Source organism: Ornithorhynchus anatinus, chromosome 9 (assembly GCF_004115215.2).
Source record: "Ornithorhynchus anatinus isolate Pmale09 chromosome 9, mOrnAna1.pri.v4, whole genome shotgun sequence".
In the NCBI taxonomy this organism is placed as follows: Eukaryota; Metazoa; Chordata; class Mammalia; order Monotremata; family Ornithorhynchidae; genus Ornithorhynchus; species Ornithorhynchus anatinus.
In genome coordinates, this window is record NC_041736.1 from 13,205,133 (window position 1) to 13,223,477 (window position 18,345).

Below are 18,345 nucleotides of genomic sequence, written 5' to 3' on the forward strand. Positions count from 1 at the left end.
AAAAGGAAAACTTCCCAGTTCTCTTCTTCAGCTCATTCCACTTTCACCCCATTGGCAGTGATACTAAGGAGAAGAGAAAAGTTACCGGGGGAAAAAAAACAACCCAAAACCACCACAATAACAACCACCCACTTACCATATTTGATTCATCAACGCTGACAGATTTCACTATGAAGGCTGCTGGTCTCTCTTGGGCAGGAGCAGAATGCTGAGGGCCACTTTCAGAGGCAGACATGGGAGGGAGAGGAGCCCGTCTCTTCTTAGGCATGTCAGACGGCAGCGTGTTTGAAACGAACGGTTTGGAAATGGTATTCGACCTCATAAAAGTCGGCCTAGGTTTAGTGATCAGCGGAGTTGCTGGGGCACTTGCAGTCTGGTGAAATGGAAAAAGAAGAAACTAGGATATTAATGAAATGCAAGAAAAATGCAATCCTGTTGTTACTGCATTTGTTAAACACTTACTATGAGGCCAGACACTGTATTAAGCACTGCCACAAATACAAGTCAATCAGGTTGGACACAGTTCCCGTACTACATGGGGCTCACAGTATTAATCCCCATTTTATAGATGAGGTAACTGAGGCACAGAGAACCCAAAGTCACACAGCTGACAAGTGGCGGAGGAGGGATTAGAACTCACGATTTCTGACTCCCAGGCCCGTGCTCTATCCACTCCGCCATGCTGCTTTTCTGTATGTTTGCCTTCCACCCCCTGAAACGTGAGCCCCTTTGGGACAGGGACCATGTCTAATTGTTATCTTGTATTCACCCCAGTGCTTTGCACATAGCAAGCACTTAATGAATACTATAACCAACAACAAATATACAATTACAATAAACAATGTAACGAATATACAATTATGAGAAATACTATAACTAATATACAATTACAATAAACACTATAACCAATACACAATTACATGGAAAAGGAAAAAAATCCATACCTGTTCCCGCTTTTTTTTACTGCGCTGGAAAAAGCTAAAAAACCGTTTGTTTTCTTTTTCCTTCAGAATATCTAGATTTGGGGATATCTGGCAGGACTCTAAATGAAAAAAAAAATACATGTTTACATTGACGAAAGTCTCCTGAGGATTCCTTTTTGACCACTGTCCCCTTAAAAACATACAGAGGCATGCATCCCATACTAATCACCAAACGCTCAAGGGTAAGGGGCAAAAGGTATTCTTAATTGCTAGCCACTTGTAAAATGTCATGAAACACTTCCTCTACATTACCGTACATTACTCTACATTACTTGCCCTCCATATACGCCAAACCGCCGCTCACCATATTAAAAGCCATATTAAAATCACATCTCCTCCAAGAGGCCTTCCCCGATCAAGTTCTCTTTTCCCTGACTCCGTCCACTTATTTTTTTTAAATCTAGTCATCTTTGTTCTTCCTCCAGTCTCTACTATTTGTCAACAATTTGTGTCTACTGGCTCCCCTTCAAGAGCAGGGATCATATCTTTAACTGCAGTTGTTCTCTCCCAAGAGATTAGTACACTGCTCTGGACACAGCATCCACTTAAAATGCTCTTGATCTACTGTGTCCTTAGAGAAGCAGCAATTAGGACATTTGAACAAACAATAAAAGTGAATTCTTCCAAAGGCCCCTTTCCAACTCAAGGATATCTCCTGTTTATTTCCCTAGTACCAAAACATCAGGGTGGAAGGCTAAGAGCAGCTTTCAGTCGAAGCAATAGAGAAACCTGAAGTGCGGAGTTGATGAGCTTCAGGGTTTCCGGCAGGTATCACACCATGCCATAAGAATAACAATAATAATGTTGGTATTTGTTAAGTGCTTACTATGTGCAAAGCGCTGTCCTAAGCGATGGGAAGGATACAAGGTGATCAGGTTGTCCCACGTGGGGCTCACAGTCTTAATCCCCATTTGACAGGTGAGGGAACTGAGGCCCAGAGAAGTCATGCCATCCCACTGGCCCAATTGGTCTTGGCTACCTGTCAGGCACTGAGGCCTGATTCAACCACCATGCTGTCACTTCTCCTCTTCCACAGCCACTTCCAGGTTTGGGGCACCTGCTTGGAACTGTACATGCCCCACCCAATAATAATAATAATAATGTTGGTATTTGTTAAGCGCTTACTACGTGCAGAGCACTAAGCGCTGGGGGAGATACAGGGTAATCAGGTTGTCCCATGTGAGGCTCACAGTTAATCCCCAATTTCCAGGTGAGGTAACTGAGGCACAGAGAAGTTAAGCGACTTGCCCACAGTCACACGGCTGACAAGTGGCAGAGGTGGGATTCGAACCGTGACCTCTGACTCCCAAGCCCGGGCTCTTTCCACTGAACCATGCTGCTTCTCTAATACTACCTTTAATCCTCTGGCTTGCTCACCACAGGACTCCTGATCAGGAAGCACAGGAGAGCAGAGAGGAAAAGGGCACGAGAGGCATCGGTTACAGCACTAATACGCGTCTCTCTGGGAGCCTGGCAGGTTCACTGCTCCTCCCTGCAGAGTCACTCCACAGATTATCCACCCTTGTCTTGTCTTATGCTCTCGAGTCATCCCCAACCCATAGCGACTGCCTATGAATCAGTCGTTAGTATTTATTGAACACCTTCCGTATGCAGAGCACTGTGCTAAGCATATAAGCCAGTTCAATACAAGTAGACAGTAGACAATATTTCTGTCCTTAAAGAATTTTCTAATCTGGCAGGAGAGGCAGACACGAAAATAAATCACAGATGAAAACAGCCCTCTCTGATAGGGACCGTGCTCAGCTGTATGGAGAATCAAGAGTGAAACAGCCACTGAGACAGAAGCCACATTAGTCTGGTGAATAAAATTGCAACGTTTCTGCTAACTGGTGCTCACTGGGGACCATTACTCCGTGCCAAGTGGCAGATGTTATTAACACTTCCTACTAAATGCACTTCAGTTGGGGAGAGGCTTTGAAGAGTAGAAACTCCTTTATTTCCACCAACGCTATCCTACCAGGCTCTGAGTGGCTATTTGGCTGAGAGCCAGTTAGAATGGCATGTCAAAAGTAATTTCCAAATTCCAAATTCCACAAGTCACTCGATCAATCAATGGATCACATTTACTGAGCGCTAGAGAAGCAGCGCGGTTCAGTGGAAAGAGCACGGGCTTGGGAGTCAGAGGGCATGAGTCCGATTCCCAGCTCTGCCACTTGTCAGCTGTGTGACTGTGGGCAAGTCACTTAACTTCTCTGGGCCTCAGTTAACTCATCTGTAAAATGGGGATGAAGACTGTGAGCTCCACGTGGGGCAACCTGATCACCCTGTATCTACCCCAGCGCTTAGAACAGTGCTCTGCACATAGTAAGTGCTTAACAAATATCAACATTATTATTATTACTGGGTGCAGAGCACCAAACTAAGCACCCGGAGAATATAACACAACAATATAACACATTCTCTACCCACAATGAGTTTTGTCAGGTCAAGAGGCTCCTGAGACTGATAGTCTCTCAATAATATGGTGTGGGAAGGATCAAACTCGCATTTTTTACAAATAAATATTACAGTCTAGAGGGACCCTGACATGATATGAAGACATAATTTTCTGATCTGGAGTCAGGCACGCTACCATCATGCCACGAGGTCCACTGGAAGTTTTCCAGCATCCCATCAGGACAATTTGGACATTTCAAACCACATCCTCCTGTAGCCAACACAGAGGTGACCAACAAGTGAATATGGCAACTTTGAATGCTTGTTGGTTGGCCAAGAAACCCTTCAAAAGGGTGGGATGTTACACAATATTCAGGACACGGAAGCAGAATGGCCTAGTGGATAGAACACGGGCCTGGGAGTCAGAAGAACCTGGGCTCTAATCTCAGCTCTGCCACTTGTCTGCTGTGTGACCTTGGGCAAGTCACTTCACATCTCTGTGCCTCAGTTCCCTAGTCTGTAAAATGGGAATTAAGAATGTGAACCCTATGTGGGACAGAGATTGGGTCCAACTTGATTAGCTTGTACCTACCCAAGCGCTTATTCAGTGCCTGGCACATAGTACGTGCTTAACCAATACCACAATAATCATTATTATTATTGTAACATCTCCATGTTAATTTCATGATGCGGGCCCGCAAGCAAATCCCATTAATTGGGAAGGTGTGTACGATCTGATTATCTTGTATCTACTACAGCACTTGGCATAGAATAAGCATTTTCATTTAGACGGCAAACTTGGATTATTAGATTGAAAACTCCTTTAGTGCAATACAACTTGATTGTCCTGGATTCTCCCATGGAGTCAGTGCAGCGCTCTGCACCCAGTAAGCGCTCAAGAAATATGACTGATCGATTGACTGATTCACAATTATAACAATCATTATTACACCTCCCGCTGAATGAAACAAAAGCAGAAATCTTACCTCCGCTGACATCCATTGCATAAAGTTCCCGTAGCCCAAGGTCATTAAGGGACTTTGTCAGGTCAAGAGGCTCCTGAGACTGATAGTCTCTCAATAATATGGTGTGGGAAGGATCAAACTCGCATTTATTACAAATAATTGGGGCAAGTTCTTGAAGTGATGCGTGTGGACTAACTCTCACTATCGTCTTCTGTGTCTTCTTGTAATTGATTACCACTCGTACAGTTTGCTGAAACACAACATAGCCGTTAAAAGCAAGAATTATTGGTCTTTAGAGATTATCATCAATTTTAACAGCGTGAAATTGAGTGTCCCCAGTGCTGTACACGGTTTTTGTTTTAAGGGACTAATACACTGTACTGCACCAAAGAGGCGCTCAATAAATGCTACTAGTTCTATTACAATTTGAGTAGACTCCAGTTCATGATAGAAAACACATTATTCACAATATTAAATTTTTCAGCATCTTGACAATAAGAACTGGGGTAGAATTCTTACCTCCGGGACTAAAGGTGTAGTTTTTTTCTTATCCAGATTTTTGGGCTTTAAAATCACCCTCTCTACTTCTAGCATTCCAATTGGTGTATTGGGTTTAAATTTAACTGGATTATTTTCAGAAGACATCAGGTCAATGGTATAGCTGGATGGGTTTAAATGATACTGTGCACATAGGAAAATTAACAAGTCCATCATCGGTTTCCTGAAAAATGAAAATAACAATGATTTCAGAAAGCCATCAGATATCATGAAACAAAATCTTTGAAAATCTCCAACTGAAGAACAAAATTTGTTGGTCCAAATATGTTGTTACTTTTCACATTCAAGCACCAGAAAAAGATAGAATTGTAAAGCATTAAAGCATCCAGAGTGGAAACATTTTCAAGTTCTCTTTTCTCCCTCAAAATTACCATTTCTTCATGTAATGCACTGAGCATTTACTGTCATTTAGATACTCAAAATAATCTTTTATGGTTCCTCTGAAGATGAAATTCAGGACTGTTCAGTTTCATTCGGAGGGATTGATCCGATGTAAGATGGATGAAACCTAGTTCTTTGGGTCGCAAAGCAAACCATGTCTCACTTAGATATACCATGTGAATCTTGGCTTTTAAGATGACACTTTTCCTATAGTTGATAACTGTAACAAAAAAAAGTGTTAGATGGAGTAAAATCTGAGCAGCCCATATTTAATAAATGAGGTACAGCTATAAAAGGATAGAGCATGATTCCATTTGGCAGCCAATTGGATAGGTGTCTATTGTTACTGGGAGCTTTTTAAAATTAGTTACACCTGTAGTCCCGTGACAGTCTCCTCCTCCTCTCTAGAAATGTGCCAAGTAATAACAATATGAAAACTCTAAATCTCATGTGGAAAAAAATCTCATTGCCTCTGTCTTCCCTCAAATGTATAGGCTTACATAATCTCTGCCAGAAAAGCACTATAAAATCCAGGAAGATAAACAAGAGTTATTACCTTTAAATGCTATGGGCTCCTTTTACTTCCATTTTTGTTTCTTCACACTCTCCCTACCATATTTCATCATCGTCTTAATTCTGTCAGTAGTCCCTACACAGACACATATACATACCGACTTGAATGAAAGAGAAGTTTTCCTTGTTTTTTGGGTTTTTTTTTAAAGCACGGTAATTTTTTTCCACTACTGATAATAACTTCTTTGTTTATGTACATCTCACCCTGTTCCAGTGTTCTTTACCAAATAAATCTATAGCACATTCCTTTCCTAAAGCTCTTCATAGTTGTAAAATCATAGACCAAGAGCAACGTGACCTATTTCTTCAGTCAGTCTATCTGCTTCCTTACTCTGCAAATACAGATATCAAATGTATAGCAGAGATGTGATCTCTTAATTTAACTACATTCTAATCCTAACACTCTAACTTGCTGTGCTGAATATTTTCTGTTACATATTCCTAAAGCGGGGTGCTAAATGAGTCGGTGGAACTCTGTGGGTGGTGTAATACATTTTGAATACTATTTATTACACCAACCACAGAGTTCCACCGACTCATTTAACACCCCACTAGTTAACCTTCACAATCCCTGACATAGAAAATCTCTCTAATGTAGGACACTCTCATTCTTAAGGGTTAGATTTCCCAAATAAAAAGACCATTGTTGACTGCGAGGGCCATTTTAGGACACTACCTTGAATGCTTGAAGGAATCTGGATTGCAGATTCAAGTAGAGTGCAAAAGGCCAACCAAAAAAAAAAAAAAATCTGATTTCCAGCACTGAATTCTTCCCACGCCTCACCAATTTAATAGTACTGATTTATAATGCAAATCATCAGAAGTAGATTTTTTAAAATTATGTACTTCGGTGAAGCTTTTGGATGCACCACCCTGTATAGGTATGGTGCACTGCTTTCCTCCACCATAGGTTTTCAGAATCCTCGGCGCTTAGAACAGGGCTTGGCACATCGGAAGCGCTTAACAAATACCATCATGTTTATAATACCACATTTTGTCCAATTCTTCCTAAGGACGTCCTCCAAATCTCCAGCTCACTGAACAACAGGTGGCACTACACTCATAGTGGAGACAGCAAGTCTGAACTGTATCTGCTAACTTCATTTAATTCATTCAATCCCATTTATTAGGCGCTTACTGTGTGCAGAACACTGTACTAACCACTTGAGAAAGTACAATACAACAATAAACAGTGACAATCCCTGGCCACAACGAGCTCACTGGCCAAGGTGAGAAAGGGCGACCTAGCCAGCCCTCTCCTTCCCCCAATCCACACTCACTGTGCTCGCCTCACACGCAAGTTCACATGCCAAGGTCCATCGTCTGCAGAGATGCCCAACCCATCTCAAAGCCATCTGTGGGGGCGGGGGACGGCAGTGTACGTCCCAAACTATCCAAAGGTTGGGTAGTTTGTACTGTTTGGATCTTAACCGGATGGCCTGAGCTACGAGGAGCCTGAAAACTCCTCCTCAGCTTGCAACATCCCGTAGCTCTTATTGCCTTTATTGTTGAGTTTATGCTATTTGGTTTTTTTTCATATTTTCGTCCAACATTCTCTCATGTGTTTGTTGCCCTATGCTGTTGTAGACTAAGACCCCTTGGGGCCCAAGGACATGTCTGAATTCTCCTCCTTGAACCTCTACCCAGTTCTTGGCACAGAGTAGATGTGCATTATCTGTTATTGAATTACTGTGGTAGAAAACTTAATAAAAAAACAGCAAAGGCTGTTATAGTGGCAGATACTGCCTGACAATACTGGCAGTGACAACACAACCTCTAATGCACTAGGGATAATCCAATCCCACACAAGGCATATATTACTGCAGTGTTTGACACATTAACAAATAACACAGTTATTCTTATTACTAATTTTCCAAAGGCATCTTCTTGTTTTGTCCTTAAATCTCACGCTACCATAGTTTCATGAGGTATGATAGCTCTGTGAAAATCCAAGTCAGATTAACCCCAGACAGAGATGAGGGGAAAGGACCAGAAGGTTCTAGACCAATCACTCTGCCCACTCTTCATTACTCGGTCCAAAGGAAAAGCTCATTTGGCTAGGATGTCAATCACTCACCAGTGACGTCAGCTGGAATCAGGCATTTACACGGGAGAATTTGGGGACTGAGGAGAGGACTAGAAAAGAGAATCAATTACAGGGTCAACTGAGAATCTTCTGAACAGTGAGGAAAGAGATGTCCATTTCAGCTGTTTGCTGGTAGTGAGCCTGGGATTTACCAGAAAAGTATGGATCACTAAGGGGAGCTACCAGAAAAGAGTCAGTGGTCCGAGAACAGCTGCTAATGTCATATAACAGTGAGTTTCAATGGGGCAGTTAGTCCTGGGGTTTGAGTTAGGAATAGGTTCCAAATCAGGGATAGGCCATTATCCTTGGATTCGATGCACAATTATTGCTTTCATTTGAATCCTTAAATAAGTAAATACTGGTTATCTGTTCATATGTGCTTGCATATTTTGTGTGGGAGGGAAACCACAAATTTGGAGTAATCGCAATCACAGTGGGCCTTTTGTCATTCCTTCCATCTTCAGCAGCCAGCTCTTCAAGAGCAAGATTGGGTAGCGGAATCACACGTGCTTTCTGGGCCTCCCGGGAAGTCAAAATGCAAGAGTCACAGGATGGTGATAGAAAACCAGGGACTATCTCGGGGAGCACCGGCATTTAGAACCACAAGAGTCCCTACTTCAACTGCTTTCCCTGCCTAAGCCTTCATTTCCTCTTCTCCCACTCCCTTTTGAGTTGCCCTTGAACTTGGATTTGCTTCCTTTTTTCACCTCTCCCTCAACCTCATAGCATTTAGGAACATATCCATACTTTATTCATACAAATGCCTGCCTTCCCCTCTAGACTGGAAGCACGTTGCGGATAGGGGACGAGTCTACCAACTTATACTGTACTCTTCCAAGAGCTCCGGAGGTATGCAGTAAGTGCTCAGTAAACGTGATTGACCCCTTAAATAGACAAGGACACTGCAACTCTGGACTTATTCCTTTAGAAAGTGACTAGAAAAGTCACAGGTATAATGGTCAACATTAGTATCCCATGTCACAAAGGCACCATACCATTTTCTCCCTACCAAGGTTTAGGAGGGAGATCAAAATAAGACAAATAGTAGATTCATTTTAGGTACTGGGTCTTGAAAGAAGATTGTTGGAGAGAAGGGATCTTGGAGAGGGGAGTTGGGAAGGGTTGAAGGAGAGGTAGTGGCTGGAAAAAATAGTATAAGTAGTAGGTTAGGCACTTTGTAATGGAGCATTCATTCTTTCAAGTCACATCAAGACTATTTTGTGCACTACTGTGAGGAATTCACAGTCTTAAGAAGTAAAAGCACAAGAGAAATAATTCTCCCTTTCTGAAAGCTGATTCAAAATCTCCTCCCAAAGGAGGATCTCAGAAAAATAAAATGTGTGATCATTAACAGGAATCATACGATAAAATGCTTCTCAATTCTCATCTCTGGCTGGTACTAGCTTCAGCACCAGATAAGTTCAGATAAACATTGATTCTGATAAAAAAAAACACACGACATAATCTTTAAGATAAAAGATCACACAGGGTAAAAAAGATAGTCTCATATTCCCATCGCTGTCAAAATTTTCTATCTACATTTAATTCCCATCCAAGTCTCTCAATTCAACTTTGATGAGGAGCAGTGTGTTTTATCTCCAATCAAAAAAGTCCCCAAAATGTGTGTCTGGGTTTTTTTTTCATAGTGTGATAGGGTAAAAGTCTTCATTATAACTGGGCTTGAATATGGTCAATATGACTTTAGTTAAATATTCTCCTCCCTCCCTTATCTTTTCCTAGTTCAGGTGTGTGCTCTCTTACAGTTGACTGCTGACATTTACTGGGCACCTACTGTGTTTTTCACCTCCTCTACTATGCAAAAGGTAACAGAATTCCATCCCTTGCATTCCTACATGGGGAAAAAAAAAGTCCTGATTAAGGTTGCTCAATTCTGCCTATCATTATCTTGTCACCTCTATAATGCCTGAAAAACCAAAAAAAAAAAAAAAAATCCCCTTCATACATGCTGTATCAAGTGTGGGCCAGTGAAAGAACATGGGCCTAGGAGTCAGAGAACCTAGATTCTAATCCCAGTTTTGCCAATTGCCTGCAGTGTGATCTTGGGCAAATCACTTTGCTTCTCTGCTCCTCAGTTACTTCACCTGTAAAATGGGGATTCAATGTCTGCCATCAATTTTACTTAGATTGTGACCCCCCATGTGCGTGGCTCAGTGGAAAGAGCACGGGCTTTGGAGTCAGAGGTCACGAGTTTGAATCCCAGCTCTGCCACTTGTCAGCTGTGTGACTGTGGGCAAGTCACTTAACTTCTCTGGGCCTCAGTTACCTCATCTGTAAAATGGGGATTAAGACTGAGCCCCATGTAGGACAAACCTGATTCCCCTATGTCTACCCCAGCGCTTAGAACAGTGCTCTGCACATAGTAAGCGCTTAACAAATACCAACATTATTATTATGTGGAACAGGGACTGTGTGTCCAAAGTGATGAATTTGTATCTATCCCAGTGCTTGGCACATAGCAAGCACTTAATATCACATTATTATTTTTATTATTATTGACCATTTCCCATAAACAAAATATACTTCTCTAAGGTTGGCCATGATCACTTCTCCAGGTTTGGAATAATGTCACTAATAGAACTATTCAAACTGCCAAAACTGAACAACTACTGCCAGACTAAACAACTACATTTACTGTTGTATCCAAGAGGGGTTATTAATTTGTTAACTGGCTCCATAAAAATACTTTTGGGCTAAAAAGAGTACTAAGCAAAAAAAAAAATTCCCATTGAAAATACTTATATGTTTTCAAGACTCTCAAATATTGACCCAAACAATAACATATTAAGAAATGCAACATAATGATAGGATCAAATAATCATTAAAAATACATACTAATAAGAAAAATTTCAATTGGAATTATTAAGATGTGTAAATATTTAATTTTCAAAGTCTTAGCTTTCACAGCTAACTCAGGAAAAAGACATCTTTGTTAAACTAGAGCTATGCAATCATCTATGTTAAATATTGTCATTATCAATTGCTAAATTATGATGAACTAAGTCAAAAAATATTTCAAAGGTTGAGATTGAAAGGAAGGGAGGTGTCTATGCCCTCATTAACTTAGCTTTATCTCAAAGTGAGAGAGTACTATGATTATACCTCCTATAAAATTCCAGGGTGCTCATTAACAAATGCTAAAAGGGAGCATGATAAGGTTGCAAACTATAAAACAATCAAAAAAGCAGCTGGCCTAATGGCTAGATCACGGGCCTGGGAGTCAGAAGGATTGGGCTCTAATCGCTGCTCTGCCTCTTGTCTACTGTGTGACCTTGGACAAGTCACTTCACTTCTCTGTGCCTCAGTTACCTCATCTGTAAAATGGGGATTAAGACTATGAGCCCCACGTGTCCAACTTGATTACCTTGTTTCTACCCCAGTGCTTAAAACATGCTTGGCACGTACTAAGCACTTAATATTATTATTAATAATAATAAATAAAAATAATGAGGAAAAAGAAGGTTGATAATGGATTACTATAAAGAAAGTTAGGGATGAGAGGGAAAAAATATGGCTGGAAAGTCCAAAGTCATTAGGATAGATGTCAAAGAGTGCAGCTGTTAAATGAATACACCGTTCATTCAAGATCCAAATTGACAAATGATTCTATTTGATAGATTCTGAGATAGATCAACTATTGGTCCAGCTCTGTATCATATTCTTCATGGGCTTAAGACCAAGGTTTTGGCCCTGAACGATATGTCCCAAGAAGTGCTCTAGGCCCTTTCTCACAATGCTGTCCAAAGATGATATTTTCTTGGCATTGACTTCTTCTTTTACATTTTCTCTACAAAGCCATTCCATTCATCTAAGGTTGTTTCTTCAACATTTGTTCAGGGCACTAGAGATTTACAAGACAAGTTCCTTTCTGGGGAAAAAAGAAGGTTGATTTTGTAGATCAAGTTATCCAGTACCTTTTAAGGAATAAAATCCTTTATTCTGATAATTGAGTTTGTTCCTTCAAATTTCTGACACTTTGAAATGTGGCTGCAAAACTGCCACCAATGAATTTTTTCATTACGCATGACTGTCTCAGTTATGCCAGTATAGGCAGTGATCTAGAAAATGTGTAAATTTTACTTGATTCAGTTAATGGTTCACTAAAATATGGACGAGTCAACTAAAACGATAAAAATCTAACTTATCGAGAAGCAAAGATGTGATTTAGGACACAGATACTCCTAATGCCTGCCCTAAAGTTGAAAAATGGGACAATGCCAAGAAAATAGTTGGTGTAATTTTCCATTCTCTCTTCAGGTGGAAAATTAAATGCACTATATAACTTGGCCTTTCAACTTGAACTGCACAAGTATTACCTGCGTTGGCCTTCAAGAGTTTAAGAAGTTACCTTCATCTTGGAATATTGAAAATTACAGTACTTAAATAGAAAAAGAAACATAGAAGCAAGACCGAGTAGGTTATTTCATTCTTGTACAGGCTAGCACCGTCTTCAAGAAATGCACATCTTGAGATGAAGTCGCAAGTTTTAATTTCAGGCTCTGCAGCCATAATTAAACACAGTGGTAGAATTCCCATGCAGTATATTAGAGGAAAAAATCAAAAGTAAACTAATAATTTGTAGTAACTAACCCAGATGAAATGATTTCGAGGAACAGGAGTTAGTGTTATTATAGAAAATAGCTATAAATATCCAGAACTGGACCAAATTCCCCCAATCACCCACTATTAACTCTAACCCACATCAAACGGAGCCTTAGACTTGGGCCTGCCTCTGAAGAGTCTTTACTTTCTGATGATTCCCAACTCTGAACGTACTGGTAATTGGGTATGTAGGGTGGTACACGTGAGCGACATAAAACCTGTGCCCCAAAAGCAGCAGCTACACCGAGCGGAGCCACCGTGGCTTCAGGCAATCCCTTGATTCTTCCTATGACTCAATTTCCTCAATTTAAAATGGGGATGGTAATAGCTGCCTCTCCCTACCTCACAGGGATGTTTTGAGGACACAGATGAGATAAGCAAAGTGAAAGTGCTTTGGAAAATAACTCAAACTGCTCTACAAAGTTAAGGTACATTTAGCCCTGCTGTTGATCCAGTAGAAAAAACACTGCTCTGGGGAATCAGGAGACCTGGGTTCAATTCCTGGTTCTGGCTGCTGGGGCTATGCCCATCAGTAGAAACAATAATCTTAAGAAGAAGAATTTCAGTATTTATTAAGTGCTTACTATGTGCCAAGCACTGTATTAAGTGCTGGGGCAGATATGGGATTACCTTCTCTTGGGGTCTTTTGCAGAAAATACTTCATCTGAGCACTTCTTGGAGTGTGAGAATCATGTTCTGTCTGCTTTTTTATGGGAGCTCACCTCCCATTTATGGCCAGCTTTAACTGGGGAGTTTTAAAATGCTACATTTCTAATTGAACCTGGGAGTGTGGAAATTTGGCGTTTCCATATTTGTCTAAATCACAGAAACTCGAGCTGTAAATTATAAGAACTGAATACGGCAGGAAACAATACTGAGAGGAAAAGAATGATTTCCCTCTTTGACATTCTTCCTCGTGTTTATAAATGTGCCCTTTAATACCCCTAACTTTTCCCTGCAATAAATCAATCACAGCTGATTATCCATGTATCTTTTTAACCTCCTGACATATCGAAACATTCACTCTAAATAACCCACTGTGGGCTGCTTGGCCATGGAGAAGCAGCGTGGCTCAGTGGAAAGAGCACGGGCTTTGGAGTCAGGGCTCATGAGTTCGAATCCCAGCTCTGCCACTTGTCGGCTGTGTGACTGTGGGCAAGTCACTTAACTTCTCTGTGCCTCAGTTCCCTCATCTGTAAAATGGGGATTAAGACTGTGAGCCCCACATGGGACAACCTGATTCCCCTATGTCTACCCCAGCGCTTAGAACAGTGCTCGGCACATAGTAAGCGCTTAACAAATACCAACATCATTATTATTATTATTATGAATATACCTAGACTCCTCTTGAACACACTGACATTTTGCTGCACAACTTCCAGGGCTAACAAAATCTCTTCGTTTCCCATACCCTAGGTGAAAAAGTACTTCCTTATTTTCAAACATTCTATTCTCAAGCTACGGTGGAGGTCTGTCAGACCTGATGCAATGGGCTTTGGAGACTAGCAATTCTCTGTGCCTCTAGTTATTTTGTAAACTTCAATCATATCATCTTCCAGGCTTCATCTTTCCCCACTGAAGAGTCCTCATCTTTTCAGACTATCCTCATTTGGATACTATTCAATCTCCTTGCTTATTTTATTCCCTCTATTGTCCACTTTCTCAAGCTTCCTAAAATGGGGGTGATCAAATACGGGTGCGGTACTTCATGTGAAAATGGAACAGGAGTTAAAGTTACGTTTTGTTTTATTTTCTGTATTCCCGAATGATCAGTGAAGTGTTTTAAATGCCATCATCACAGGTCATTGGCATACTTACTGCAAAGATAAATGATTTCAGTTTTAACATACCTGCCATGAACAACAGTCGATTTGATCACATCGCCTGGAAGAATAACGCAGAGTTCAATGTCTTTATCGATCATATTTTCTTTCTGTTCCATTGTGAAATTAGGGGATTCCATAGATTCAAGTGAAGAGCCTTCGGTGTATTTAACGTCTGGAGGAAGAGGAGCTTTGGCTTTGGTTTTTCTTCTAAAGAAAAACAGAGAATAATGAATATTTTAAAATGAAAAAGGCTAACAATCTACATTGTTAGACTGTTTCAAGAAATAAATCTTACTCGATCTTTACAAGGTTTGGACAGGATGTGATATAGGAAAGCAATAATATTTTGTGCATGTTTAAACAACTTTGGAGAGAGCCAGATGAGCAAGGAGTTAATACATCTTGGACACCCTTAAATCATTTGGGTTAAAAGGAATATGTTTTTCAAATCCCTTCCTCCTTCGTTGCTGAGAAGGATTCCTTCTGAAAATAGTCAGAGAGTAGCCTGAGACTTGAGTGAATTTAGTGACCTGATTAACAGAAAGCAAGAACTGAAAACATGTCTTTCACACCTACCATAACACTGGAAAATATAATTTTTAAGCACATTTTTCACTTTTTAGTTAAAAATCCTTCTACATTATAAGCATTTAAAAACACATATGTTTTTAAATTAGGGAAAAAAAAGCCCATTAGGAGTAGCTGAAGAACTCCAGGGCTTCTCCCTCTAGAAAACACAAAAATGGCAATCCTTTGAATCTTGCAAAAGTAATTTAAAGAAAATAATAGGGGACCTTAATCACTCATTCAATAGCATTTATTGAGTGCTTACTATGTGCAGAGCACTATACTAAGCAGTTGGAATGTACAATTTGGCAACAGATAGAGACGATCCCTGCCCAATAACTGGCTCACAGTCTATTTATTGAGTGCTTATTGTTTGCAGAGCACTGTAGTAAGTGTTTTGGGACAGTACAGTGTAACAGAGTTGGTAGATATGTTCCTTGAATCCTAACATAAAAAACAAGAATCCTTTTTATTTTTTATTCCAGTTTTTATTCCAGGGAAATAATGTTCACCTACATCTGGTTCTGGAAGACCAGGGAATGAATTTCCATCTTTCCGGCCACATCTATTTTACATGTGAATAAAATGATGAAAAGATGGTCCTTAATTCATCAAAATAATATTTTCTGATTTCAAACAAGTCAGGTGTTACAAGATTGAAGATGCTATTAAAAGGTAGCTATTCCTGGGTTTTTTTAATTGTACACTCAAATTACATTTTTCTACTGCAAAAAATTATATCATAGCAATTACAATACAAAGTGTAGCCATTTGTAGGATGCTTGCCACCAGCAAACTATGAAATGGATGTTGGATTTGGAAAGATAAAAGAGAACATAACAGAAAAGTAAATAAAATAAGATTCATCGGTATTTTTATTATTATAGTAATAATATTTTCAGCAAGGCCGAAACCTTGACATTATCCTTGATTCATCTCTATCCCTCAACCAGCATATTCAGTCACTAAATTTTGTTGATTCTAGCTTCAAATACCTTCCTCCTATGATGCTGAAAAGGATTCCTTCTGAAAACACACACTGTATTCAGTCAGTCACTTAATTTTATTGATTCTGTCTCCAGAATTTGCTCCCTCCAAGCTGCTACACACTGACTGGTTCAAACAGTTGTCCTATCCATCTTGACTACTGCATCAGCCTCTTTCCTGAGCTCCCTGCCTCCAGCCCTCCCCTCTCAAATCCATACTTACTACAGTGCCTGGATCATTTTCCTGTGCTTGTATTTCTGCTCCTCAAGCACTTCTAATTGCCCATCCATCTCCGCATCAAGCTACTCATCACTGGATTCAGGGCACTCAATCGGCCTCCCACTACAATGTGGCCTGTACATTTCACTCCTCCACTACCAATCTACTCACTGTACCTTACTCTAGCCTCGCCTAGCATCGACCCTTTTTCACGTCCTCCCTTCTGTCTAGAACTGCCTCCCACTCTGTAGCAATCAATCATATCTCCTGAACACTTATTGCGTGTAAAGCACTGTACTAAGCGTTTGGGATAGTACAATATAGCAGAGTTGGTAGACATGTTCCGTACCCACAGTGAGCTTACAGTCTAGAGGGGGAAACTGGTCACCACTCACCTCCTTTTCAATTCCCAAGTGAAGTCACGTCTTCTCCAGGAAGCCTTCCCAGGTTAATCTCTGATTCCCCCCCCCCTATTTATTATATAAATACAAATTCTGCTACCTCTATCCGGGGATATGCCTCGGGTTATCTGGTCCTCCCCAAACTCTTGTATCACAGACCTAGTGATGACCCTCGGTATCAGTGTTGGTGACGGCCCCTCCCGCCCAACAGAAGTCGCACTTCTTGTGGCAGAGGAGGAGAAGGGGCAGCCTCAGCTTCAGTCTCTCTCCTCCTGCTGCTACAACCAGTTGTGCTCCCTGAAGATCTTCTGGGCCAGTACGACCTGCTGGTGAGCACGTATAAGCCACCGAGCTAGAAGGATGAGTTTGCCACACCTGCCAAATCATTCCATTTATTGCCTACATCCCCGGGCTAGACTGAAAACGCCTTGAGGTCATGGATCACGTCTACAACTCCTACTGTACCCTCTCAAGCCCCACCACAGCGCTCAGCATGCTGTAGATGCTAAATACTAGTAATTGATTGATTCTAGAGACAACTGTCAGCTCTTATTTTTCTTTTGTTGGAGCTCAGAGCCCCAGTTATGAAATTTGCAAAGTGTTTCCCAAATTTATCGATAAGAGAAAGAGACTTCACTCTCTTAGGAGAGTTGTCTATTTAGAACATGTCACTTCTAGATTCGCAGTCCCGTGCTAGCATAATAGCTTAGACGGTTTAGGAAGAAACTATGATCTCTCAGATTACAGCTCTGAGAGGTCATTTTTACACTCTTGCATCGTAAAAGAAAACTCCTAATCCTTACGTTTTCTAAACTTCAATCAACCGAGAAGTCTTTAAATGTGCAGCTTGGCGTGCTTAAAAAAGTTTCTAATACCTGAAAATGCAAAATTTAGATGGAACAAAATATAGAAAGGGTTGAAACCTTAAGACACTTTGAAATATAAAAAAGGCAGTCTAGTTCTGTGGCAACATGTGTTTCCAATAAGCATTTTGGCTACCAGGCTCGCAGAGGGACCGTTCCTCCCACAGTGTGAGCCTGCTGGGCTCAGCGGGCTGCATTATGGAATCTTCCTCTGTGTGTGTGTGTGTGTATGTGCGCTCGTGTTGGCAGAGCTGGAACACAGACTTCTAAAGCCCAAGTTATCCTTAATATGAGATTTCAGGAGAGCATGCTTCTCGAGTAACAGGAAAATTGGGTGTCCCCCCGTAGCCGAGCATAATTTCTAAAAGATCAAGATAAACAGAAAATATTGCATTCCGCAACTATTAAAATGGAATACTGCACCAAAATACCAACTACAATTAGCTGACCAAACATCTCGATTTTGGGAGCCAAGTCTCAAATGGCAGAGTTACTTCCACCTCTTTCTTTAAGAAGTACTTGGACCTGCCCCACGTACATTCATATAGCTGTTCATTCTCCGATTCTTCCATAGTAATTTATTTTAATGCCAGTCTACTTCTAGACTGAGTTCCTCATAAGCAAGGAATGTGAATGCCATCTCATATTGAACTCTCCCAAGTACCTACTATAGTGTACATCACACAGTAAGCACTCAATAAATATCACCAATTGATTGATGGATAGTAATAGAATAGTAGCGGGAAGCCGGCGGAGGGTTTTGAGAAGAGAAGAGAGGTGGGCCGAACAATCTGGAATCTGTTCACAGCCCCCAAAATCTACGAAGACACATTGCTGCGTGGAAAGTGGCTGGAGCTATCTTACAAGCCAGGGGCTGTCGGTTTGGGACTTAGGTAGCTGTAGGATGGGGCTAGGGCTT

At 40.9% G+C, this 18,345-nt stretch overlaps 1 protein-coding gene across 2 annotated transcripts in view; it reads right to left on the reverse strand.

Annotated features, from left to right (window-relative positions):
* Nucleotides 1–18,345, reverse strand: part of COBLL1 (cordon-bleu WH2 repeat protein like 1) — a 120,034-nt gene that overhangs the window by 31,029 nt on the left and 70,660 nt on the right. Inside the window, exons 2-6 of one of the 2 annotated variants that reach the window (XM_029071896.2) lie at nt 14,414–14,596; nt 4,865–5,066; nt 4,367–4,595; nt 945–1,042; nt 137–373 (exon numbers count right to left, since the gene is read on the reverse strand). In XM_029071896.2, the coding sequence (XP_028927729.1) occupies nt 137–373; nt 945–1,042; nt 4,367–4,595; nt 4,865–5,066; nt 14,414–14,596 (949 nt within the window). Of the gene's footprint in view, nt 1–136; nt 374–944; nt 1,043–4,366; nt 4,596–4,864; nt 5,067–5,274; nt 5,501–14,413; nt 14,597–18,345 lie in introns of those variants that run through there. The other variant, XM_029071897.2, reaches the window with a different exon arrangement.